The 26,831-nt window shown below is 41.8% G+C and overlaps 2 protein-coding genes and 1 long non-coding RNA gene across 3 annotated transcripts; all 3 read left to right on the plus strand.

Moving 5' to 3' along the window:
• Positions 1-4,023: 4,023 nt before the first annotated feature.
• LOC119275131 lies at positions 4,024-5,101 on the plus strand. Its single transcript, XR_005135673.1, has 3 exons — positions 4,024-4,276; positions 4,735-4,832; positions 5,039-5,101. It is a non-coding gene; the product is annotated as an uncharacterized LOC119275131 (long non-coding RNA).
• Positions 5,102-8,058: 2,957 nt separating this feature from the next.
• On the plus strand, positions 8,059-8,639 carry LOC119275680 (agamous-like MADS-box protein AGL61). Its single transcript, XM_037556866.1, has one exon. The coding sequence runs from the start codon at positions 8,064-8,066 to the stop codon at positions 8,637-8,639; it is 576 nt and encodes a 191-aa protein (XP_037412763.1). The 5' UTR covers positions 8,059-8,063.
• A 2,849-nt stretch (positions 8,640-11,488) lies between these two features.
• On the plus strand, positions 11,489-22,201 carry LOC119276396 (ankyrin repeat-containing protein At5g02620-like). Its single transcript, XM_037557789.1, has 4 exons — positions 11,489-12,025; positions 16,979-17,195; positions 20,277-20,926; positions 21,062-22,201. The coding sequence occupies exons 1-4, from the start codon at positions 11,528-11,530 to the stop codon at positions 21,830-21,832; spliced, it is 2,136 nt and encodes a 711-aa protein (XP_037413686.1). The 5' UTR covers positions 11,489-11,527; the 3' UTR covers positions 21,833-22,201.
• The last annotated feature ends 4,630 nt before the right edge of the window (positions 22,202-26,831 follow it).

Here is a 26,831-nt window from a genome sequence, read left to right on the forward strand (position 1 = left end):
CGCGCCCTTCGCCGAGCCGCCGCAGGTCGCGCCGACGACGCCGACGAACCCGCCCAAAGCTGGATCCGCTGCGGGTCGCGTCGGAGCCGCCAGCACCCGCCGCAGGTCGCGCCACCGCGGGTCGCCACCGCCCTTGGCCGCAGTCCCTTGTCCGCAGTTCGACCCTGGAGCCGGAGCCTCCTTCGCCCCACGCCCTTCGCAGCAGGTCGCCCCCGTCGCACCTTGGCCTTTTTCTTTTTTAAATGAGCTGAATTGGAACACGGATATGTACTACTCTAACTTCTGTTCAGAAGAATTCTGATGCATCCAAATAGCATAATAGGTTAACAATATATGTTCTCTATTGAAACCATGGTCGTGCATATTCAGAAGCTATATTGATTTCTTGATTTTCTTAGAATCGTTTTCTTGAATAATTTTGTTTTGTGAATAATTTGAAAGGCGTATCGAGGATGGTTGGCATTCAATCAGTCTCATATTTGTTTCTTTGATCCTTTTCTTTTTTTATTGTTATAGACTATCGTTGCAATTTAACCTTAATTTGTATCCACCTCCGCTACAGAGCCTATCATTGTATTTTAACTTGGATTTGTTGTTCGATGAATGATCATTATGGATTGAACTAAGCTTGCCCCTATCATATGTTTTTATCCAGAACTATGTCATAGTTTCCCTTTAATTGCATCAATTTTTAGTGTCTCAGATAACTCCACTATTAATCCAGGTTGGAAAACTATCAGGAAACATAAAAACCCAAATCATCTTTTCCTCGCAGATTCATAACCAACCAGGCACAAATTCTTTTTGGTCCTGCTTATAGACTTGCTACTGCAGCTGGCTCCCTAGACACCTTGCCAAATGCACCTCCAGAATAAGTATAGCTGCACACGTATAACCCTTCAGAAGCACATGATGTTTGTTGGTTTGTTCATTATTGTTCCTCCATTTTTTGGATAGACTTTGAGTGATGCTACAAGCTACATCATCAGATCGCTCATTCGCAGATAAAAAGAAAATACCATCATTGGTTCTAAATGTACATGATTTTTTTAAAATGCCTGCTCTGTAAGAAAAGTAAATTTCCCACGCCTATCATTGTATTTTTAAAAAATTTAAAATTGCCCATGCCTTTCATTTGATTGATGTTCTGAAGATGCTTACTCAGGTCCAGGTTCCCCGATGATGTGCAGAATTGAGCTTCTCAATATTGAACGAATATTGCATGACAAATCTGCATAACAACTCATAATATGCCTCTGTAGACAGCATGCAGAAAACCAACAGTCCAGGTTCTCCAATGATATATGGCATTTAGGCAATCTCACTAAGAATAATTTATATCTTCTTTTTTTGCCTACTCCCTAACAACGCATACTTTATTTCTACAGGTTCAGAACATTGGCACTCATCGGCATCTACAACATCTAAGGTCCTTTTCGTCACATATTCATATTTACTTGAGTTTGTGCTTACTTTGTTCGCAACATTTAAGAATTGAGCTTCTCAAAATTGCATGAATATTGCATGACAAATCTGCATAACAACTCATAATATGCCTCTGTAGCATCGTTTTTTTCATCCTACTGATATAGGATGTTCCCCATTTTTTTAACATGCCACAGATGAGGAATCATCGTCCGCATGCGTTACGATCAGGGGATCGTTCCCCATTTAAAGATCCGACGAATACACCTACTCATGAGACTGCAAACCAGACACATTCTTCTTCATCACTCGATATGCCACGAACTCCATTGAGCAACATAACCAACTCAGTTGTTAATCAAGATGGTGAAAAACCAAAAAGTGGTAAAAATTAGTATGCACGAATGTCCGATGAGAAGAGAGCGGGTCCTTCCCGTGGTCCCGCGTGGGACAAGAGCACAGATCACTGACGTCACTCTCCAAAGATCATATCTATGAGAGAAAATTAGAATAATACGCCTCACACGTAACATGAGAGCACAGACTGACCCGTGGTTCTCTAAATACCTCTTGAGAATTGGCAATGGAATGGAGGAGACGATCGGTGATGATTATGTGCGTCTGCCTGATGACATTGTGATTGGTTACACACCTGGTGACGCGCCCGTCATGAAGCTTATTGAACATGTGTTCCCATCTCTTCATGAGAACGCTTCATCCGGTGCCTACATGAGCACACATGCTATTATTTCTACCAAGAATGAGCACGTGGACGACCTAAATGCAAAGATGATTGACAGGTTCCCCGGCCAAGATAAGGTATACTATAGCTTTGATTCCGTCGATGATGATACACGCAATAACTACCCAATTGACTATTTGAACAACCTCACTCCGAATGGCTTGCCTCCCCATATTTTAAAAGTAAAAGTTAACTGTCCTGTCATTCTGCTCTGGAATCTTGATCCTAATAACGGACTTTGCAATGTTACGAGATTGATGATTAGAGCTTTCCAAAATAGTACAATCGACGCCGAGATTGTTGGTGGACAACATGCTGGAAAGTGAGTGTTCATCCCTAGGATCCCGATAGCACCCTCGGAGGATATTTCACTTCCTTTCAAGTTGAAGACGAAGCAATTCCCTATTCATTTGAGTTTTGCAATGACCATAAACAAAGCCCAGGGGCAAACCATCCCAACTGTTGGCATTTACCTTCCGGAGCATGTATTCTCGCACGGCCAGCTCTATGTTGCACTATCAAGGGGTGTTTCAAGGCAGACAACTCGGGTTCTGGCAAAGCCAAATAAATAAATAGATCAAACGGGTAAAAGCACCAATAACATTGTGTACAGAGATGTCTTGGAGGGATAACACAGGTTTGATATATGATAACAACACCAAGTGCTTATCTTGTTTTATTTTGTTGTTCCCTGTCCATAAAAGTTAGCGGATTGCTTCGTTCTTTTTTGTTAAACTGCAATATTTGTTTTGGTCTTCCATGCCTTGTCATTATTGTGTCTCATTATTGTTCGTGTGATCCTAACTCTAGGAACCATATAGATAAAATGCCTTCCAATTTAATAGTAATCTTTTATGAAAGGACAAAAACGGCATCACTAAATGTGTGCTCTTATAAATTTCTGTTTTTTCACACTGTATATGTAGTTTGTCGCTTCCTTTTGTATAAGGTTGTGAGTAGTCTAGAAGAATAAATGAGTATGTGTGTCTTAAATTAGCATACTAAAAAACTGCTTTTTGAAAATGCCCTTGGCTCTGAACACGTATGGATCCCAGTGCACCACCTTCCACTGAATTTTGGAGAAGTATGATAATTTCTATCACTAATTTTCCTTTTTTACTTTATTCTATCTTGCTAATTTCGCCTTTTTTGAACCACGGTATACTAATTTTGCCTTTTACTTGAGGCTTTTGCTACCATGAATGCGAAATATACTTTTGCTACCAAAGTGTAGACACAGTAAGTCTGAACTTATTAGATGAGGTGGTCAATTGATATCTGCCATCAGCATTTTACAGTCTGACCATGTAAACTTTTATTTTAACTGCAGATGGACATGCGAATGTTTTCTCAGGATAATTTGATATGTACCGTATGGTATTGTTTCCTTTTCTCCTCTGTTAATTAGTTTTTTAGTGGTGTTACCACAAGATCATGGTGTAGAATTATAATTTTCTCTTCTTTGATCTACTCCAGTTTCATTTATTTGTGTTAGCGATCATATCTAGGAGATTGTGATTTGTTTCATTCAGCATGCACGGGTCTAACATAGAGGATGCCAGGAAATAATTGATGAGTTGTTGTCTGTCACCCTCATTCCTCACTTTATCTTTGGTACGATGCATGATATTTTCTGTCAACATGTTCAGGACTTCGCAATCCTTTAGCTCAAGCAGCTAAATTGTGCTCTGTTGTCAGTGTGACCATATAGGCACAACACATCATGATTCTTTGATTTTCATGATACATGATGGCTCATGTCGTGCATTTTTTTCCCAGGATTTCACTAATGAGGTGGACATTTCTGGATGATTTTCTACATGTACAAACTTACCTGTGTATCAACCATGAAGGTCAACTATTTTGATGTTTCTCTATGCATCATATGTTCTACGGTTGACCGCTATGCTCCCAGGATGCACTCAAAATACTCATATATTTGTTTCCCAGATTATTATCAATCCAAGGATCAAAGAAGAAAAAAAGGGACATAGCAAAATTGACTTTAGAGAGCTGGACCATGATCTACAAAAATGATCACAGTTAGGGCAGAAGAATGATGAAGCCCCGTGCTTTTCTAACCCAGTGGTCCCTTCTGACCTAGCTAAGGTAGAAAACATTAATCATGTTTTCATTGTCTGTATATATTTCTGTGATTGCTGAAGGTAAGGCAAAGAGTTGTTGTAGGCATGAAATTTGTGAAGTTTGTAATGACTAGAGATTTCAGCAACGGTCATGGTTACAAAATTTCATCTTGGTCACTTGATATGCTTAACTTTTTTTAAGATAATGGAAGATTGTTTTTCCGTCCTCTGCATCGTTCCAACTAAACATGTTTATTTTTGCCTGACCTTGGATCCTACTAATTTGTTATACAACCTTGTTTCTCTTGTGCTAACTCTTCATATCAAATTCCTTTTACATACTATGCAGTTATGATTTATCTGCACAGTAACCCAACCTGTCTTCCTTCCAGTTACAGCTGCTATCTCTGTTTGTCTCGTGCATATTTTGAAGTATAGTGCTTTGGTTGATTACAACTATGTATCATTCTTTCACTATTTCAGAGAAGATCATATGGACATTTAGGGATAAGATGGAAGGGAGGTAGTTCCCTATCTGGAACTGTTTAACGTCTGCTATTTCATCAGACTAATAAACAAAGGTATGACTGGTATTTCTAAGAAACGGAGGTCCATGTGGGACACAAGATAAATTTCTCCTGCTATTGTTGAGACCAATGAAGATGGGTCTCCTCCTAAGTACATAGATAATCGCCGTAAAAATTGCTCTCCAGCCTCTGCTCCTCCATCGAACTATTAACATGCCATGTTTATTTATTTTCCCATAATATGTCTCATCTACTTGCAGCCATGGAATATTCGCATATCTTCACTACAAAACGTGACCAAGATGGAAGAGGCCCTCCTACAAGCTTTGCTGCATGTATCTATTCCTTTTGATTTTTATGTTGCTTGTAAGACAACTGCCCAACTAGCATTTATAATTTCTTGTGGATTTACATGGTGTGCATGAAATTTCTCTTACATGCAAACTTGTATACTTGAAAATCAGGGTTCTATGCATTACTAACTAGAATCCGGGGATTTTGTTTTGTTTTGAACACAATCAAATCAATTAGTTTTCCAATGTTTACCCTTGTTTTTATCCGACACTATTTCTTCTGGCATTTAGACATGAAATGTTCGGGACTGGACTATAAAAGAGATGAAAGAGGGGATACTTTGGAGAACGATTGTGCATGTTGCTTCTCAAGTTTAGCTTGTGAATTTTAGTGTTGAGATATTTTTGTGAAGAATAAACTAAAGATTAACATGTCGAGAGCATCTTGACTGTGCACATAAAAAATGATAAGCTGGGTCAATGACTGGGAGAATTATGGTTTTATGTTATCCTGTGTCATATCTCATATTTGTGTACCAAAAATGAACATCCAATATTCCACATAATGGAAATTCTTACTATTTGTGACCGTAGTCGTAAAGATTTTTTTATACTACACACCGACTACTTGAAATCTATCATTCGTTTATAGAAGTATAATTTTGTTGATTTTATATAACAATTGCCTCTTAACGGAGATGAACAAAGAAACATCTTCTAACGGTTGTACGTGCATTGCACGTGCACGCTTACTAGTAACATAAAACATTTGATGGTATATGTTGAGCCTAGAGAAGATTCAAGGTCAAACGATGAAGCAACCAACCCTTTGGCTTCAAACTTGACTCGTTTTTCTCAAAACCTAAGTTCTTTCTAATAGATGGTCTGATTTCTAAGCATTGTACATCTCAACTATTGAGAAACCATATCAAACTTCTACCATGGCATATTGATGTCATATAATGACAACATGTCAGGTTTCATGTTTTTCCGACTACGTTTCATCTTCAGAATTATTATTTTTGATAAACTTCATGTTCGGGGCCAGCTCTTGGCATCCGATTGTTTTGACTTTCTTTTATTTTCATGGATAAGGCTGAAACATAAAGTAAAGAGAACAAATATGATTTTGGCCCAATTTTCGAACTTCTTCATGCACTTACAGTTGAAATTTGAATTGTATTCAGTATATGCCTAAAAATACATTAAATGACTTAAATATAGCAAACAGACCCCAAAAATGCCCAATTATGACATGGAACATGTGAGTGTATGTTGACAATAGATTTTATTTAAGGTCAAACCATGAAGCAACCGACATGTCACCTTCAAATCCGACCATTTTCCTCTAGAAACCATGATTCTTCCTCGGAGATGTTCTGGTTTCCAAGCAGTGTATGTCACTACTTTTGTGAAACCTTCCCAAATTTTACCACAACCTCTAAAGATCATATAATAATCCCGACACCATGTTCCATGTTTTTAGTCTCTGTTTGCATTTTCTAGAATTGGAAGAACGGTAAACTCCATGTTCGGGAACGGATACGGGAACCTTGCATGTTTGGAACTTCCTTATTTTCTTGGGTATAGCCTAAAAATTAGAATCGTTAACGCAAGTATGATTTTCCAATTTATTTTTACCAACCTTTTCATGTTACACACAGGGGAAAAACAATAAACAATAAAAAGGAAAAGGGGAAAAAGAAATTAAAATGAATTAAAATAATGAAAATAAAGAATGAAATAAAATAAGAGAGTGAAAAAACAGAAAAAATGGAAAGAAAGAAAAGAACAAAATGGAATCTCTGCCAAGTGTTTTTCTTTTGCCAAGTGTAACACTAGACAAACCTCAAGTTTGCTCAGTGTAAGATTTTTTGCCGACTGTGTTTTCAGAACCACTCGGCAAAAGATATGTTTGTCGAGTGCCAAAAAAGTAAATCAAATGAAAGAAAATAAATGAAAAAATGATAGGAAAACAATGTCCGCCGAATGTTTTTCTTTTGCCGAGTGTTACACTAGAAAACCCTCCAAATTTGCATAGTGTGGGACTTTTGCCGCCACAGGTCCACCTTATCTCGAGTGGCCTTAGGGCCATGGAGGCACATTGGACCTCGGTCCTTGCCGGTGGGAGGGTTCCTGTTCTGGTTTTAGTTTTTTTAAAAGTTGATTAGGGCTTGTGTCCCGCTCAAGAAGGTGTGGCGGCGGAGGCGGCTCCCTGAAGATGGACTAAGGTCCTCGCCGCCTTGCCCCCGTCTCAACGGTGCGTCCAGTGTCATCGGAGGATGTGTGGACGTGTGTCTCTGATGAATGTTGTGGGATTCGATTGGTATTGGTCTTCGATGGATCACATTAGATACAGTCTTTGTTCGTGTGTCTACATGTTGCATCCTTTCGATCAACGTTTCTTTTCATCAACGACGGTTGTTTTTCTGGTGCGCTAGTCCGGTAGGGCCTTAATACGACACTCCGCGACTGTCTGTATAATAAGTTTTACCCAACTTCAATGAGGGAGGGGCGATGACGGCGGCACGCCTTCGGCTCACTTCAGTCTTTGTAGTCATCGCTAGGCGGTTTAGTTTTGGTGTTCCTTATGCTTGCGCGATGGATTGATCCTAAGTTTATTCCCGCAAAAAGAATTGATCCTATGTTTTTCCCGCAAAATAGAAAGAATTTTGCCGAGTGTGTTTTGGAATGCACTAGACAAAAGCTCCGTTTGCCAAATGCCTTGGAAAAAACACTCGACAAAAGGTCGGATCACGTACAACTAGCAGTCCAAACTCCAAAGTTTACACCTCAATAGGATTTGAAGGAAGGTTCTTGGAACCTTCGTTTCAGATAATCATATATGGAAGCTAATCCCACAAGGATAGAATTGATCCATACGTATTAATTGCATCTCCATATATAAGATAGTACCAAGGGTACCTTTCCCCTACTACACCGTAAACCAGTCGATCGAAGCTAAGGATCTGCATCTTCCTGCCGACCATCCATGGCGATGAAGACGAAGACGAAGAAGGGAGGGACGGGGAGGAAGAAGAGGAACGAGACGAAGCTCATCGAGGACCCGGCCAAGCGGCAGGTGGCCTTCTCCAAGCGCCGCCCCACGCTCTTCGGCATGGCCGGCGACCTCTCCGCGCTCTGCGGCGTCCACGTCGCCGTCGTCGTCTTTTCACGCTCCGCGCGCGGCAACGCCTACGCCTTCGGCAGCCCCTCCGTCGACGCCGTCCTCCGACGCTACCACGGCAACGTCCAAGATGATGACGACCATGGTGATGACGATGACGATGCTGGCGCTCTGGCGGGGTTGCGGAGCGAGCTGGACGACACCAAGGCGCGTGTGGAGGCGGAGAAGAAGCGCATGAAGAAAGTCGAGGCGAACGTGGAGCGGGCCATGGCGGCAAGGTCAACTGCGCTGTGGTGGCAGGCCGACGTCGAGGCTCTCGGGGCAGCGGAGCTGCCAGAGTTCGAGACGGCGCTCCGGCGGCTCAGGGACACCCTCCTCCGCCGGGTCGACGCGCTGCAGCTACCTCTAGCCGCTGCACCGCCTGCCTACATGAACATGTAGCGGCTAATTAGCGATACCTTACCACATCTTCGATCTTGTCTCAAACGAAAAGTACGGATGCATGCATGCATGCATTATGTGTATGATGCTCGCAATATCGAGTACAACCATTAACTTCACGAAGCATTTTGTTTTTTTTATATGGAAGGTCCGATTTTGTTTTTTGCCCATAATGTCATGTCATGGATGTCATTTCTTCATAAAAATTCACATCTTGGATAGACAACTGTACCATGTTTCTACAAAATAAGTTCCAAATTATATGGAAACCTCATGAGTAATCGACTCCAAATCCAAATCAGATCCGATGACGTGCGACTTACTATAGGTCAAGCGGAGAAGTCGCGATGGACGATCTGAAGAAATCACGGCGAACCATATATATGTACATACTCATGACCACCCAGCTCCCGGCAGCTTGCATGAGCAGCAGCCGCGGTGACCATGGACGGCCAGCGGCTTGCAAGAGAGGCGATGGTGACGGCCACTCTCGCCTGACGCTGCTCCAGACACGATTACGTGCTGGTTCCGACCGCACTCGCCTGCTACGGAGCTGTCCCCGCCGACCCCGACTACTGCTCCGGGGCTCCCGGCGACCCCGGCGGCGAGGCTGAAAGGTCGACGTGTGACTGCTCATTGTCATGGTTACCGTGCTCATGTCGGGCTCCCGACCACGAAGATGAATTTGCCCCTGTCCTCCCGGGTGGTCAACAATCTCCTAATACGATCTAGCCATTAGCTGAGAGAAGAGAGGGGACGCGGGAGAGCTAGCTAAATAATAGGATCTGAGCTTACAACAAACGACATTGCATGCATGCACAATCACGTTCAACACATATAAGGTAAGTGGCCTATAGCGAACCAATCTCTGGTTGAGATGGTTAGGTGGACAGTGGTATCCCCAACCCACTAGGGTTCAAATCCTGGTGCTTGCATTTATCCTGGATTTATTTTAGGAATTTCGGCGATACGCTTTCAGTGGGAGGAGACGTTCCCGTCGACTACGAGGCCCTCATAGGGGTAGGGTGTGCGTGTGTGCGTTCATAGGGGTGAGTGTATGCCCGTTTATATGAGCGCTTGCGTCTGTACTGTGTTCAAAAAAAGGTAAGTGGCCTATCTCCTCAGTTACTATTTGTCTTTTTCCCGAGAAACTTCCAATCTATTCATCTTCAATCATGACAGTAAAAGGAACAACAGAGGTAATAAAGATTGCAACCATGTCCGTGGACCACCTAGTGACGACTACAAGCACTGGAGCAAGCCCAAGGCACGTCGCCGTCATCGTCCCTCCCTCACGGGAGCCGAGCAAACCTTGTTGTAGTAGACAGTCGAGAAGTCATCGTGCTAAGGCCCCGTAGGACCAGCGCACCAGAGTAGCAACCATCGTCAATGATGAAAGTCGTAGATTAGAAGGATCAAACATGTAAATACTCAAATGAAAATGAATAAAGACCGGATCCAAACAGATCCACCGAAGACTAGCACAGACCAAATCCTGCGAGATCCGACGGAGACAAACCTCCACACGCCATCCAAGGATGCTAGACACACCATCAGGACGGGGTTAGAACGTGGAAGACATTATTCCTACTAAGGGACACCGCCGCCGCCACACAGCCCCAACCAAGACGCTGAATCTAACAAGAACGAGAATAGGGCCCCTCTCGCCGGCGGGGGCCGAGATCCTCCGTACCTCCATGTCCTAGAGGACATCAGAGATGGGGCGGACCGGCGACGACGCCAACAGGAGAAGAAGAGCTTTTCTTGTGGAGGAGGAAAGAGAGCTGGGTTCAGCTACCTCCCCTTTTTCCTTTACTCCCCTTTCTCTAGGAATCCATAGGTGATGGGCCGCATTGGGCCCAATAACTCTTTTTTTTTAACTTTTCTCTTTTTTTCGGGCAGATCCAAATGCTCTTTAAAATGTTTTTATCTTTCAAACCTCAACTCTAACTCTGACATGTTATATATGAAAATTCATCAGAAAATATGTAGATTTTTAAATATGCTATTATCTTGCATGTTAATCATTTCTAAAATTACATTTAGGGTGCAACATTAATTAATACCTTCCTTATATGTGGTATTTCGGAAATGCCTCCTACCTCAATTATGTAAACAAGTGGCTTATTGTTGATTTCCATATTGTTTGAAATTGTGCCCATAAAGATTTTTGGAAACACCTTGAGTACACTAAAAAATCATCCAACCTTTATTTTTTGCGCAACACCACTTATCATGTTGTTTGTTGTGTGCCATCGTGAAAGATTTCAATGAATTTGTTGATGTCGTCGAGTGTGTGTATGAGGGGTTATTTTTTTGTCTTCCATTGCAACGCACAAACATGTTTGCTAGTAGTACTAATAGGTGACGATGAGCCCTCGGTGGGATTAGAGAGAAAGGGCCTTAGAGAATTCGGTTCCACGTGAAGCTTGAGCTTGAACATTCAACTTTAGCATTTGTCCTTGATACATAGGAACCACACTTCGCTTCCAACAAAAGAAAAGAAAAAACAACATGCATGATGATGTTTGCTTTATCTCCTATACGTTAGGAACTTAGGACAGGTCGTCCGATCCTGCTAAAGAAAGACCTGCATGCAGGTTGCATGTGATCATGGGGAGAATAATTCTTGCAGTGAGCGTCATTATTATTCCCAGGGGTTCCCCTGACATCGGCAAAGAACACGATCCCACTCTTTACAGCGGGCAGCCAAAGATCAGTGGGCACTAAAGAGAGAGATGCGTACAGTGCGCCGTGGGCAAGGAATACTGTACCTACTACATCCATACTACAGTAGTATATATACGCATGCATGCATGACCTCCCATTTGCATATACAGAGAGGAGAGGAGAGGACAATCAATCAATAGACCAGCTAGGTAGAATATATGGAGCTACAGAACGACCGGCGAGACCGGTCTTCCATGGAGTCGGCGCAGGATCTGGTCAGGAAATTCAGGTCTCTCCTGCAGCTCATGGCCGCACGGTCTGGCGACTACGAGACTCCAGAGGACGCGGCGGTGACCGCCGCCATGCTGGCTGGATGGCATCGCGACGTTGTCATCGACCTTGCCGCCGCGAGCGAGGGGGACACCCAGCTCCATCGGGCGGCCGCTGGCGGGGACGGCGTCTGCTACCGCAGGTGCGTGGCCTTGGCCTGCGATGGCGACAGTAGCCGGTTGCTCGCGTGCAACGGGGACGGCGACACGCCGCTGCACTGCGCTGCCAGGGCCGGGCACACTGGCATGGTTAAACACCTCATTGGCCTCGCGCAAGGGGACGGCCAGGACGATGGTGAGATGGCCAAGACCATGGTGAGGATGCAGAACAACCGTGGGGAGACGGCGTTGCACGAGGCCATCCGCTCTGGCTATGAAAAGGACGTGGTATGATATTATAAAAAATCCCTCTATTTTAGAGAATTCAACCTGTAGTTTTGTTTTAAGTTAAAATAAATAGTTATTTTCGTATTTTACACAAAAGTCCCTGTCTTTTCTTGAAATCAACCCGCCGACTGGATTCAAGTCACACCCGTTATTTTACATTTTTTGAAAACCTCATGATATTTTTACGTCTTAGGATTAACCATATTCAACACACGTTTTTTGTTGTTTTGTGTGAACACGGAGGCCATCACCGGCGAGGGTGAGGAGGATAAATGGCAACACAAATATGATGCCTCGCAAAAATAAAGGAGATGAATCTATTATGGTCTGATCTCGCAAAAAAAATCTATTATGGTCTTGAGTGATGGTTGTTGAGTTAAGAGCGTGTGTTATGTTTTCTCTCCCGTTGCAATGAACGGGCTCTTTTGCTAGTATACAATAAAAAAAATTGGGTTTCTGGTCGTCCGTCATGGCATTTTGCAGAAAAGTCCCTCTGTTTCGAAGAATTCAATCCGCATTCCTGTTTTAGGAAGATGGAATCGTTTTTTTTTCGTATTTTACACAAAAGCCCATGTGTTTTCTTGAAATCAACCCGCCGTCCGGATTTAAGTTACAATAAAACCGTTATTGTACTTAAAAAAAACCCATTACCTTTTAGGTAATTCATCCGCGCATCATATTTAAGTCAAACAAATGTTTTCTAAATCATCCATATCTTTTAAACCGTAACTCCAATTTGAACATGTTATATATGAAATTTTATTATAAAAATATGTAAAATATGAATATGAGCTTAATTTTACCTGTTAAGTATTTTTAAATATTATTTTGGAAGATATTGAAGTCAAACAAATGATTTTCTAAATTATCTGTATCTTTTGGACCGTAACTCCGATTTTAACATATTATATATGAAATTTGATTAGAAAAATGTGTGGAATCTGAATATGATGTTAATTTCACTTGTTAATTTTTTAAATTTTTTTGGAAGCAAACTTAGAATTTATAGCGCACGATCCATTTTTCTTTCGTACCGGCGGCGATCCGGATTGCAAATAAACACCCCACTATAATCATATAGGGAAAAAACATCAACAACAACACATGCATACCACTGAAAAACGTCCCAGAGGAAAACAACAGATTTCTCATCGCGGGAGTGAGAGAAAGTGAGAGAGAGGGAGAGGGAGGAGAGAGAGACGCCTTAGGATTAAGCATATTCAAACATGTTTTGTTTTATGTGAACACTGAGGCCATCGCCGGCGTGGATGAGAAGGAGGATAAGCGGCAAAACAAATATGATGCCTCGCTAAAATAAAGGAGATGGACCTATTGTGGTCTTGAGTGATGGTTGTTGGGTTACGAGTGTGTGTTGTGTTTTTTCTCCCGTTGCAACGCACATGCTCTTTTGCTAATAATTACAAAACACAAGAGGCAAACAAGGCATTATATTCCTCCACATATATTAAATTGTTTCCACCGTTAATTTGGGATATTGACGGTCGAGATTCGAAGATGTTTACGTTACATCGAAATATGTATTGTCACGTACAATCAGCCCACATGTCTTTCTATTGAATACATGTCCGAGAAAAGCAATTAGCAAAAAGGAAAAAAAAAGTTACCCATAGGCTTACGCTTGGTATTGGTAAAGATTTTCTATGGCAGCCAACTAAAGAAGAGTCCAACAGATAAATCTGTGCAGATAAAAAAACAGATCAATCTGTGATGTCAGCAAGTCAATATATGTTGATTCAGCACGTTATTATGAAATACTATATAGCAAAAGGATTAATCCTGAGGCTTAGGTTGGTTTGAAACAGGATGACAATCTACCTATACTGAGATTATAAATATAAAATACGTGCGTATGTAGCAAAGAGATCCATCATATAAAGCACCTTCTAACTTTCTCCGGTCAGGTCCCTAAAAAAATTAAAAAACTTCTCCGGTCAGGTTGATTCCCATCCTATACTCCCTATTTTTAACTATATTTTTTTGAGCAAACTATTTTTAACTATCTATACTGGACATGTTAATAAATAATTTCAACTCAATTTATTTTCGAAAATTCCCATAAATATTTATCATGATCATTGCAGACGACTTTGTACTTACATGTAACATTCCACATTAGTTGTGCATGTATTTCAAATATCATAAAAAAGATCACAAAATTTGTCTATTATATAATTATAATTAAAACAGAAAACAAACAAGCCATCATGTTTGTCCAAAAAGATTAAAGTATCTTGATCGTCCATATCAGAAATTAACTTTTGAGATTAAAAAATGTAGCATTACATACAAATATTATCACGTACAAATAATTTGACATGTCATGTGTCGCGTCCAAATAGTCTAAAACGTCTTTGGTTCAACTCGTGTCATGGAACCTAGCACAACTTAGGAGTAATTCCTCTGAGTTTGAGTTGGAGTCGGGTAGCATAAAAACCACGCACGTTTTTTTTAGCACCACCAAACCGCCAGATCCTATTCGGTGCTCAAGCCGGATACCGGCAAACTGGCCAACTGGCGCACACTCCCGTCTCTGCCTTGGGCCGGCCCACTTTCATTCTTCCTTTCTATTCTAGAAGGGAAACGATTGAAACCGGTCGACCGGCTGAAACTCCGCCGGTCATATCCAAGGTGGCAGTAGGCCAACGCACTCACTGCTTAAAGTCTTTCCTTGTCCTTTCGTCTGGACGCATCCCTAGCCATTCATTCCATTCAATCCATGCTCGTCTTCTTGCTTGTGACCTCCAAAAAATAAGTCACTCGCCAGCGATCGCTGTCGATTTCGGCCCAACCTGCTACTTCGGGAGGTACCCGCTACCGCGCGAGGCAAGAGGGAGGTCATGGCCGGCGACGCCGACAAGGTGAGGTGTTGCGGACTGGCCGGGAGATTTGTTTCAACCGAAGAGGATGGTGATGGGCGGCGACAGCGGTGACCGCCATTATTATTTTTTCCTGCATCGTTTCTTTTGCTGGAGCCACTTCTATTTTTGCTGGAACCTTCTTTCAATTTTGCTATGAATTGAGACGATGGTGGTGCCATAGCCGCCATGATTTTTTCTTGCTGGAACTAGCATTCATTTTTGCTACCATGGTCTTTGATTTTGATGGAACCAGCCACTTTGTTTGCTACAAACTGGTCTTTTCATTCTATCACCCATCTTTGGATTTTTGCTGGAACCAGCCTTTTTTTTTGCTACAATCGCCTTTCTGTTTTGCTGGAACTAGTACCTATTTTTGCTACAACCGTGTGGTGTTTGTGCGGAACCAACATATTTTTCTACCACCGTCTTTTTGTTTTGCTGAAAACGGCCTAATTTTTTGCTACCACCGGCTTTGGCACTACCATGTCGCCATTATTTGCTGCGAGCGACGCCATGTCGCCATTAATGCTGCAACTGGGGGTTGGCAGCACCGGTGAGGAACAATTTGTGACTGACGCCATGGTGGCGCTACCATGGATGCAGGGACGGGGATGAAAAGCTGCTACGGGGCTTTTTTGTGATTGTGACGGCGAGCTTCGACGGCGCGTATCGGAGGCGAGGCAAATTGACGAGGGCGGCAACACGTGATGCCGGACGTGGGAGAAGACAGGGGCGGCCACTATGTTTTTCTTAGTGGGGGAAGTGAAGGCCGAGAGAAACGGTGGGCAACGAATAGATAGAACAGTTTACACGCGCGGGATCGAAGGGCTACGGTGCGACTTGCCCAAATTTGGGTCGGCGCGCCGGCACCTATGAGTGCCCTTGTAGCAAGGTTCAAAAAATATGCGTCGAACTGGGGATCTCTAGAAAACCAACATACGGCACTAACCAAAAGTGCCACTTTACCACTTGTGACAAATATAGGTAGGTACGGCTTTGTTGTTAGTTAAACATCGCAGTGCTTTCACTATTTTTATTTTTCGGTTTTTGTTTTTGGCGGTTTTCTTCCCTTTATCTCTTTCTCTTTATTTTTTTATTTTCTTTTTTAAAATTCGTTAACCTTTTTAAAAAATCGTGAACTTTTCTGAAATCCACGATCTATTTTTCAAATTTTTGAACTTTTTTCAAAACACAAGTACTATTTTTTCAAAATCATGAACTTTGTTCAAATCGATGAACTTTTCCTCAGATTAGATGAACTTTTTTCAAAATGAATGATTTTTTTCTCACTTTATGAACCTTTTTCTAAAATCGGTGAACTCTTTTTTAAATCAGTTAAGTTTTTTCAAGATCGATGAACTTTTTGAAAAAAGTGATGAACTATATTTCAAAACTGATGAACTTTTTTCAGATTCGATAAACTTTTTTTTGAAACCGATGAACTTTTTTCAAAATTGATGAAGTTTTTTTCAAATTTGTGAACTTTTTTCTAAATATAATGATTTTGTTTTCAAAAAAATGATTTTTTCCAAAATAAATTCAGAAATCTAAGTGGTACTATGTAACAAATAGCACCACTGCGATGGTTCTTAAAGTGTTCGCATTGTTATCAAGCAGTAGCATTCTGAAGGTGTAGTGGTTTGCTGAACAATCACTACAAAATTTAATGTTTATGAAATTGATTTGAAATATGACAAGACAATTAAATACAAACTAGTTCAATATATCCAGTATTGATCTTGTTTTGAAGGTCTTGCTGCTTGGAATTAAAATACATATAAAAATGGAGTTTTGCTTCAAATACACAGATCATCCAAAATGTCACATTGAAATAAAATACAAGTCAAATTCATTGAATAGTCCATTATCCACTCTCTCACTCTGTTTCCTGAAAAAGCCGAGAAAAGTTGACAAAATTGTTGCATTCTTCTCTCCATCTTGTTGAAATGGTTTCTCAGATTATGCCCCAAAACTTTGCATGAACCTCAATGTTGAAATCAATGTTAGATGCCACTCGGCTATATGGAAGCTCCTCCAGATTTTCCAAGTTGGTGACTTACCCGTGTTCATGCAGAAAACTATGGTCGAAGATTTGCTGGCGGTGGATAATCAACTAGTATGTCTTGAAGCATTTGATGGTACTTCGCCTCTATTCTTAGCCGTCTCGCTGGGCCAACATTGGCTTGCTAGTTGGTTGTACGAATGGGGTCATAAGAAATTGTCTTACTCTGGCCCCGAGGGGCAAAATGCCTTGCATGCTGCTGCTCTCGACGGGTTTCGGCACAACACAGGTGTGTATGTATGTATGCACTACTAATTTACATATAATTTTCTACTCCAACATGAACAACATCATACCTAGCTAGATGAGTTAAAATATGGATGATAGAAATCATATATTATACTTCTGAAACGGATTTTGTGATGGCTCCTCTATTTATATGTAGGGCTGGGATGACACAAATCCACTTTTTTCTAGGATTCATACTTTATTTTTGGGACTAATGCAATACTTTCCCTATTCCAAAATATAGTATTTCTGATTGTTTTTTTTCATAGTCAAACTTCATAATGTTTGACCAAGTTTATAGATAAAATATTAACATTAAAAATACCTGATAAATACAATATATAAATATGTTTCACCATGTGTCTAATGATATTTATTTGGCATTGTAGATGTACATATTTTTCCTATAAGTTTGTCAAGCTTGACTTTTCAAAACAATTTATGCGCACTATATTTTGGAATGGAGGAAGTACTAAAGAAATATTAAACTAGATACATATACAAAAACGGTTTTTTTTGCAACGAGTATAGCCACCACATGTTCTTATCCAAGTTGTTTTCTCTTGTATTGTCACTCCATGGCACCATCCCTTCCACGGTAATAGGGTTGGTTTTCATCAGCAAAATTTAGAGTTTGCACCTCTATTGAACTAAATATTGAATTTATGATCTATTTTGACGATTGTCTTTATTGTAATAAAACCCAAGACCAATATTTATTTCCTACGTCTCTATTCACATTGCACCCTTTTCTTTCATGATATAACTTTGAATACTAAGTTGACAAAAATAATAGATAATTTGTGTGACACAGAAAAATATGGTTAGATATACGTTTTGAATATGGATTCTTGATGTAACTTTTGGAGCACATAACCCATATTTCATTGGTCAAACTGATTGCCAACTTGAACCTCGAAATATACGGGTCCTGTGTAAACTAAGTTGCACCAGAGTTGTATATATTAGTAAAATTTCCTTTTTCTTCTGTAACCATAATATTTTAAATGACAATTCCACATATTTGTCATATAATACTTCTAAGTTCCACTAGACTATCATAGCAGTAATACAAGTGTCATAGAAGTATCATTATGGTATTGTAGTAGTACTATAATTAATAACATCGTCAATATCCATTACACCTGAGAAATGTACGATTAACTTAATAGTGTCATATAGGTACCTTAGGAGTATCACATGATGACTCTACTAGTGTCATTGCACTTTCAAATCAATTAGAATCTAATGAATATCATCATGCAATTTTCATATGTTTGGTGAATCTCTATATATGTTTCATTCCATAAATACTTTCTTATGAAAAATAATAGAAAATGATCTTCCTTCAAAACAATCTTTGTGTTCAAAAGTTACATGAAACTTACCGGAGGTTATCATGGGTGAATCAATTAATGTAATCTATATTCATTATATAATCTATAATTATTATATATTTGGTACAAAGACAATTATTAATTGGAAATTACATATTAGAGAGCCACCATACCATCCGTTAAGATTTTGCTTGCCTGTTCCACATACCGAATAAAAGGTTAAATGAGACAATATTGAATGTGCTTCATGTGTGTCGCAGATTTCAGCATGATTTATATAAAAAGTACTATTTTGTGAATATATTAAATCTCTTTCATGTTATTATGTTTAATTTAATATCAAAGAAGATACGATAAATATGAAATTACCATTAAAAAATATGTAAATGATTTAATATTTTACATGATATTTAGAGAATAAATAAGCCAGTCTCATGTGGGTGCAGCCGTTGATGGCTATAATAATTAGCTATGGATATTGATGTAAACATCAAGATTTGTTATACTGTTCCTTACATTTTATTGCTAATTTATTAATTAATATCTCAAATCAGAGAATCAATTTATACCCAATAACCATTTATAAGATTGGTGAACTTAACCCCATTTGAGCATTGTTACAACGTCATTACTAAAAATCTCTTTTTTATATAACAATTATACATTAAATATGTAGATAGATGGTAACTGATTTATATAGCTTATGCACTGGATATACAATTTGAATAAATCCATGATTATGTAAAACTTACTTAGTAAGTTACCTATATAACCCTTTATGTAGTTTGAGTTTATTTGAAGTCGATAAATTGTTTGGGAAATTCTTTAGATATCCCTTTATCACATATTAAAATGTACTTACTAAGTTATAAAGATACCCCTTTATCACATATGGTAAATTACCTACCATGTATACCAAGCTCTTTTTATCACATTGTTTTGACTATATTATTAATGTCTAAGATGTCTCAATTAATGTGAACTTGCATAAAACATGCATTGGGGTCCCCTAATCATTGTGTATATACCCATGTGTGTGTGTTAAGGAAAGACATATACATAAGATTAAATATCGGGCTCCTAATTTATGTTTGTTTCTTTCCCATTAGTGTATCTTCTAGTTAGAATTAGAGTGTATCCATGGCGATAAAATGGTACTAATTGAAGAACTGGAGTGGTATATGCGGTGCAAGTACATCTAACCATGTGCGCACGAAAAAGGTCCCAATATAAATGGATATCATATTTTTCTAGAATTTTAGTTTTCTAAAGAAAGTTGTATTCCCAAAGGAAAGCTGATAGCTAGTATAATAGCATTTGATCAACATTAGAATAAATATATCCACCCATAAATTATGATTATTCTAATGAGATATCTTGATTTTGATGTCAAATATGTTGTTGTTGAGTTGTATCATACAAATCAATATAAATTTGTCAATTTGTTATAAAGCTGTAGACGAAATTACTATTTTATTGCTTTTTCTACATGAGTTGAAAAAGGCAATAACATTTGTGAATTTTCTGCCAATAAAATCGTACTTATACGTTAACACATAATAACTTACCCTACTCTTCAGAGAATGTTTTTCTATGCCATAAGGGTAATTTATTTAACTTTTGTTATGATTTCCAAATTTAGAATTTTCTATGGATATATGTTTCCAAAGAACACATTGGCTTTTACTTCTACCTTTGTCTAATATCTGAATAATATCATAACGTCAGTAAGCCAATAACTGCAGGGATAGCAAAACGGCTGCTTCACTGGAACAATAGCCTTGCCAGACAAGCGGACAACTCTGGAAGTACACCATTACACTTTGCTGCGTCAGCACAAGATCCCACATTGGAGTTATTTCTGTTCGTTTTTGGTGACCAGGGCTTCGAATCACACTCTCCCTTGTCGCTCACCACTTTACCTAAGAAATGGGTATACAAGTTCTATAAGTGGAGGGAGCATCCAACCTTTCTACTGGTGGATGCTAATCCACATTCCGCATTTCAGCCAGATAGGAATAGTTTGTATCCGGTGCATGTGGCTGCCTCGGCGGGAAGCTTGGTGCCTATCATCATATTGCTCTGCCATTCCCCTGGCTGCGCCGGGCTACGAGACAACCAAGGAAGGACCTTCCTTCATATTGCCGTGGAGAAGAAGAAGCATAACATTGTGTGGTTTGTGGCTCGCCGGTTAGATAATAAGGCCATCATGAACATACAGGACTACAACGGGAACACTGCCATGCACCTAGCTGTTGGTGGCGGGAGCTGGAATATCTTCAAGATCCTCATTGGGAACAAGCACGTCTGCTTGAATTTGACAAATAAGGAGGGTGAAACTCCCATGGATATTGCACTCAGCAACGTTACTCCAACTGGATTTTATTTTGGAATGGTACTTAACTTGCTCCTACTGTTTGGATTTGTCCCTTACATATGAAATTTATAATAGATAGATAAATGCATGTTATATGAAAAAACAATTGATGATGAATTCCTATTGTGTTTGCTTGTTCTTGCTTGCATGCAGCATGCACGACGTCGAATACTTGTGACATTGACCTTAGCAAATGGTAAAAACAGCTTCTGCCGGCGGGACCTTTTCCTGGATCAACATGTTCCCAAGCTAAACGAGAAGGAAGAATCTGATAAAATAACGTCCTTCGCACAGATTGTTGGTGTCGGCTCCGTTCTCGTAGCGACTGCGACGTTCGCTGCAACATTCACCATGCCAGGCGGTCCCAACAGTACCGATCCCAAGATCCCACCCAACGGCAGAGGTGGCACTCCGACACTCGCGGGGCTCTACGCTTTCGACGCCTTTGTCATCTCTAACACCCTGGCCTTCATCTGCTCCACTTTGGCAACCTTCAGCCTCGTCTACACTGGGGTGGCCACGGTGGACATAGAGAAGCGGATCAAGCTGGTGGCCTTCTCCCTGGCGCTGCTGATCAGTGCGGCCAGGAGCTTCTGCGCTGCCTTCGCGTTCGCCATCTACGTGATGCTACCTCCCACGGTGGCCCATGGGACTGCCATGGCAGCATGCGTAATGACGGTCCTTGCACTAATGGACGCGTTCTGGTTCATGTGGGCCATTGTGACTGATACAATAGTTCTTGTTAGGAGGGAAGACTGGCGGTCAATGCCCAAGCGACTGATGAAGCTGGCGGCAAGAATCCTAATCAACACTGTGTATGTGTTCTGGCCCTACATCGTCATCTTCGGTCTGTTGGCCATCAAAAGCATCACTGGCCGTCAAGAGACCTCAGCACCTGCAGGAACACCCACCCAAGGGCTATAAGATTGATCAAAGAATGCTTCCTTTATCAAAAAGAATAGGATTGATCACAATGGCTTATCAAGAAGCCACGGCAAGCTAGACAAACTCACCTTAATTAACTTTGTTGACTTATGCACCCTTCCTGATCGTCCCATATGTTCATTTTCAGAACAAATTGTTTTCAACTCTGAGAAGAATGTGTGTTTATTTTGTTTTATCATGGTATGTAAGCATGTGATAAATTTGTTCAACAGTATGTAAGCTTCTGCTCATGCTCTGTCGTGGTAATTTTCTGTCTTCTACTAGCTAGTATAGACTTTCAACTTGAACAATTTTTGAATTGTGTGTATTTCTTACATTTTATGTCATTTGCATGGTATGCATTTATTGTATTGTATGTAGGTGTGAAACCCAATGAAGTGATATTGAAGTTTATACTAATTTATATGCAACTACTATAAATTTTATCTAGGAATGATATTTTGTATTAATACCAACTTGGATACATGGTTGTTTTAATAATATTGGAAGTTCTAGAGGATAAAAATATACAGAAAAATGCTAAATTGTTCATCTTTTTTCACTTGGACGATAAGACATCCATCTGCATTATGCGTCTCTTTTTCTGCTTGACACACCCAAGAGCAAGATTGCATGAAAAAATAAACAATCTTTCATGCAATCCTTTTACTTTATTCAAATCTCACCTTTTTTGTAACTTTCTCACAAAACCACGTTGCCACCACACTGCCGCAGTGTCACTTGGAGGTTGTGCAGTGGAGGCTCCTAGGGCTATAGGAATAATGTTGTTGAGTCAGTTCGGTTTGAGATAACACAACAGAGAAATGGTTATATATGTACCAAGAGTGATGTTTATCTGAATGGATAAAAAATAATTAAACTCAAACATTATTACCTTATGAACATTTATATTCTAGAATGAAACTGTTAGAATAAATCCGAGGTGCACCGTCAATCTACCGAGGACCAAGCAATCACACAAGCGTGACACCGAGATTTGTTAACGAGGTTCACCATCATGGCTACGTCCCCGGGGCCTGACTATGGGCGTTCCTCCCCATGACACCGCTACAATACCGCACCCTGGCCGCCCGGGCGCCGGCACACGCCGCCGGCTCCCCCACGTGACTGTGCTATTATGTTGGCATAGGTTACATCGTGTGTCTACCCCTGATATATATAAGAGGCCTAGGATATAGGTGTCCTATTAGGACATAACTCCTACCCTGTCTACACATAGTTCAAAACCAAGTCCAACTGTAATCTACCTTGTACAATAATATTCGACACAATTCTAACAAACTCCACCTTGGCGAATATTCTTCACCACCTTAAATTCATCCATGCATCGAACCTCCATGTACATTGGACTTGAGATACGCCATGAGCACCACTGCTACTCCCAGACTCAATGTGACTCCACCTGCAACTTGTAGTCCCTTCTTTTCTTGATCACAGTCAACACTCGAGCAAAATTAAGTTCCTTGTTACTCTAGTCTGTGCTCCCAACTTCCGGAGAATCCGTTCAACGCCATCACACACCGACTACTGTCCGCGTGAAAGTGAACAACTCACGTATTTGACGCCACATATAGGAGTTACCTGAACTCAACATCACCGCTCTTTCTTGACCGTCTGTCTGAAACTTGAAGGAATTTCACCGTCGCCTTGTGTCACCCCGAGTCAAATTCGCAGTTGTCTCACCCTTTTTCCCAGAATAGTCTCTAGCACGTCTCACAGCTATAGCACTCCGCCTCCTCCTGTACTTGGCATACGCACTTTGCCATGTGCACTGAACACCACAGAATATACGATCATGTACTCTCTCAGCTTTTGATAATTTCAGACTTTCCGTCACTTTCTCAGATTCCCTATGGTACACTCTCATCCATCTGACATGTCAAACTCGATAGATCTAGTCACCAACTTGAACCTGGTACTCGCCAACATTGCTTCAGCACCCTTTGCACACTTTGTCTGACCACATGTTTGACCACCAGTGCCTTGGCCTGTCGCTGTGTCCCGTGCTTACCGCACGCCTCGCCGCTATCACCGCGTCGAGCCTCTGCTGTCCTGGTCGAGTCTCCTGGGTAGCTAGCTCCCACTGCCTCAACCCCCACTGCAGAGAACCACCGATCATCACCGACCGATGCCGAGTATCACGCCTCCATCAGACCATTGGGCCCCAGTCCGATACACGTGTCTCTCGCTATCGCGCTGAAATAGGTTTCGATTCTCCGATCTTACACCGTAGCTCCTCCATCAGCACCGAGTGAAGTCTTCTGCCAGACTCCATTTCCACCTTCAACATGACTATGTAGCTGGTCGTGCTACCCCTGCGCCCCGTCGACTTCAAGCTCTCATGTGTGCACCATCTTGAATCAACCCCGCGCCATAGTCCGTCGAAGCCGCACAAGCCCTCAGGTCTGCACCACGTGTTTCCACGCCTCAGAAGTCGGCCACCATCAGCATCACGCTCCTATATCATCGTCGCTGAAATCACCGCCATCTTCTACTTTGACCGACATCCCCGTCGATCCGTCAGACAGTCCAGTCCGACCCAGCCGAAATTATCTGACTGCAACGACGCTCCACCTTGTGTCGTGTCCGCCCCGCACATCTCTGTGCATTGCTTAACGCCCTGTGTATACATGATCCTTCAACAACACGCTCCAGACTCCTTCGAGCCTTATACGCACGTTGCCTCTTGCCACACAATGTCCATCTTGATCAACTTGACATGCTGCTACTCCATCAAGCATATCCGTCGCACAAACAATTCCTGGAACACTTGAATTCAGGCAGCCTGTCAATGTAAGCATTAACCTAAAATACCAACTTCCATCGACCTGTACTGGACCCGCAACTCCTGCGCCTCGATTACCATCCGGCCGCAGCCGAAACAATACCTACACGCTGCCATCTCCATACAAGACCATGTACCAAGAAAAAGAGCCAATAAAATCCCACGTAGCTTAGTTTTTCCTATGTCCATGCAAAAATCATCTTGATATACACCACACCAAGCTTAGACTTTATTCCATGACTCTCCTGCTCCTGATTGCAACGTGTTGGCTCTTGACGCTCCTTTTTCCTTAACAAATCTCTCGCTCTCTACAGCATACAGACATACGCTTCGCAGCCTCCAGCACACACACGCGCCTGTGGTAGTCACCGATGGACTAGCTACCATGTTCTCTCACGGCCCAACCTGCCCACCAGCCATGACTCCGCTGGCGCCCCGTGGGCCTCCGCCCACGCATGGCCTGGCTCGGCCAGCCCCTCCTGGGCCAGCCTACCAGCACGGGCTGTAGTACGCCTAGTCGACTGCTTCGAATCCGATCTCGCCGAGACTTCCGACGCTAGGATTCCGCCGCTGCCTCTATCAATCTCCGAATCGATCTCGCCGACGCCACTCGCTGCTGACTTCGTTCTGTCCGCCGGAACCAATATGCCACCGCGTGCTTCTTGATTCACTTCTTGTACTCATCCGCTTCAAGATCGATTTCTCATCCGCCTATGGCACTCCTTCGGTGACATCTTTCCTGCGAACAACTGATCGAAGCCGAATTTTCTTCCTCCTCTAGATCAACACCACAGCCTCAAATCGAGCCTTGCTCATGATACCACTTGTTAGAATAAATCCGAGGTGCACCGTCAATCTACCGAGGACCAAGCAATCACAAGCATGACACCGAGATTTGTTAACGAGGTTCACCATCATGGCTACGTCCCCGGGGCCTGACTACGGGCGCTCCTCCCCATGACACCGCTACAATACCACACCCCGGCCGCCCGGGCGCCGGCACACGCCGCCGGCTCCCCCGCGTGACTGTGCTATTATGTTGGCATAGGTTACATCGTGTGTCTACCCCTGATATATATGAGAGGCCTAGGATACAAGTGTCCTATTAGGACACAACTCCTACCCTATCTACACACAGTTCAAAACCAAGTCCAACTATAACCTACCTTGTACAATAATATTCGACACAATTCTAACAGGAACTGGGTGAGGCGATGGAACTGTGCCGAGGGCAGGCGAGATGGGACAAGGGTGACTGGGTGAGGTGGGTCGGTGCAGATGAGATTAATACGGGATTTTGAACTAACGTGGGTTACAAGGTGACGAGGCAAGAAAGACGGGCTCGTACTCGTTTGGACGGGATTGATGGATTTCGGAAGCAATTCAGCCGTGAGATTGAAAACGCATCAACGTCGCTTGAAAACGCATCAACGTCGCTGGACTGGTCTGACGAATGCCTCCTATCACACATAGGATAGAAAGTGTTTCCCATACTTAATGACCAGTCCCGCATGTTGCCCTGGAATCTGTAAGCCTGGGATAGTTCCCTGCTCCTTCCATATTGTTTGTAGCTTTCACTGCCTTAAGCCAATCCACAAGATGTTCCATACGAACAGAAGCACACGATGAGAATCTCGCAAACAAAAAGAAGTACAAAGCAAGAAAAAGAGTATTTAACAAAAACTACCACATTCCATGAAAACATGTCCAGAAACTATCATTTTACGAATTTATGTCAAAAACTACCATTTTTTTGCTAATCTGTGACTAAAAACTTCTATGTCAGGAAAGTGCCAGATTCGCCTCTTATAAACGCCTTTCTGACAGAATGGGCTCATAAGTCAGATTGACCGCTAACTTTGACCGTTATTACAAATGAGGCCCACACATCAACCCTATTCTTCCTCCTCTTTCTCCTTTTCTTTGGCATTTCTACAAACACCTTGTGTGCACCTGCAAGCCACCTCCGCCGCCGACCATTCCCGGCGTTCACTCACGCACGAGGCGCACACGTTCGCGGCGGCTGCGGCTACACGCACGGCTGTTAGTGGCTGCCGCCGGTACCGCCACCGCAGCAGCATCATCCGGGGGCAGAATACACCACCTGGTCCAGCGACAAGAAGATCAAAGTCGGCGACACCCTCGGTTAGTGCATGCCGGCCACGTACTTTTCTAGTAGTAACATTTTCCTCT

This window comes from Triticum dicoccoides, chromosome 1A (assembly GCF_002162155.2).
Source record: "Triticum dicoccoides isolate Atlit2015 ecotype Zavitan chromosome 1A, WEW_v2.0, whole genome shotgun sequence".
Taxonomy (NCBI): domain Eukaryota; kingdom Viridiplantae; phylum Streptophyta; class Magnoliopsida; order Poales; family Poaceae; genus Triticum; species Triticum dicoccoides.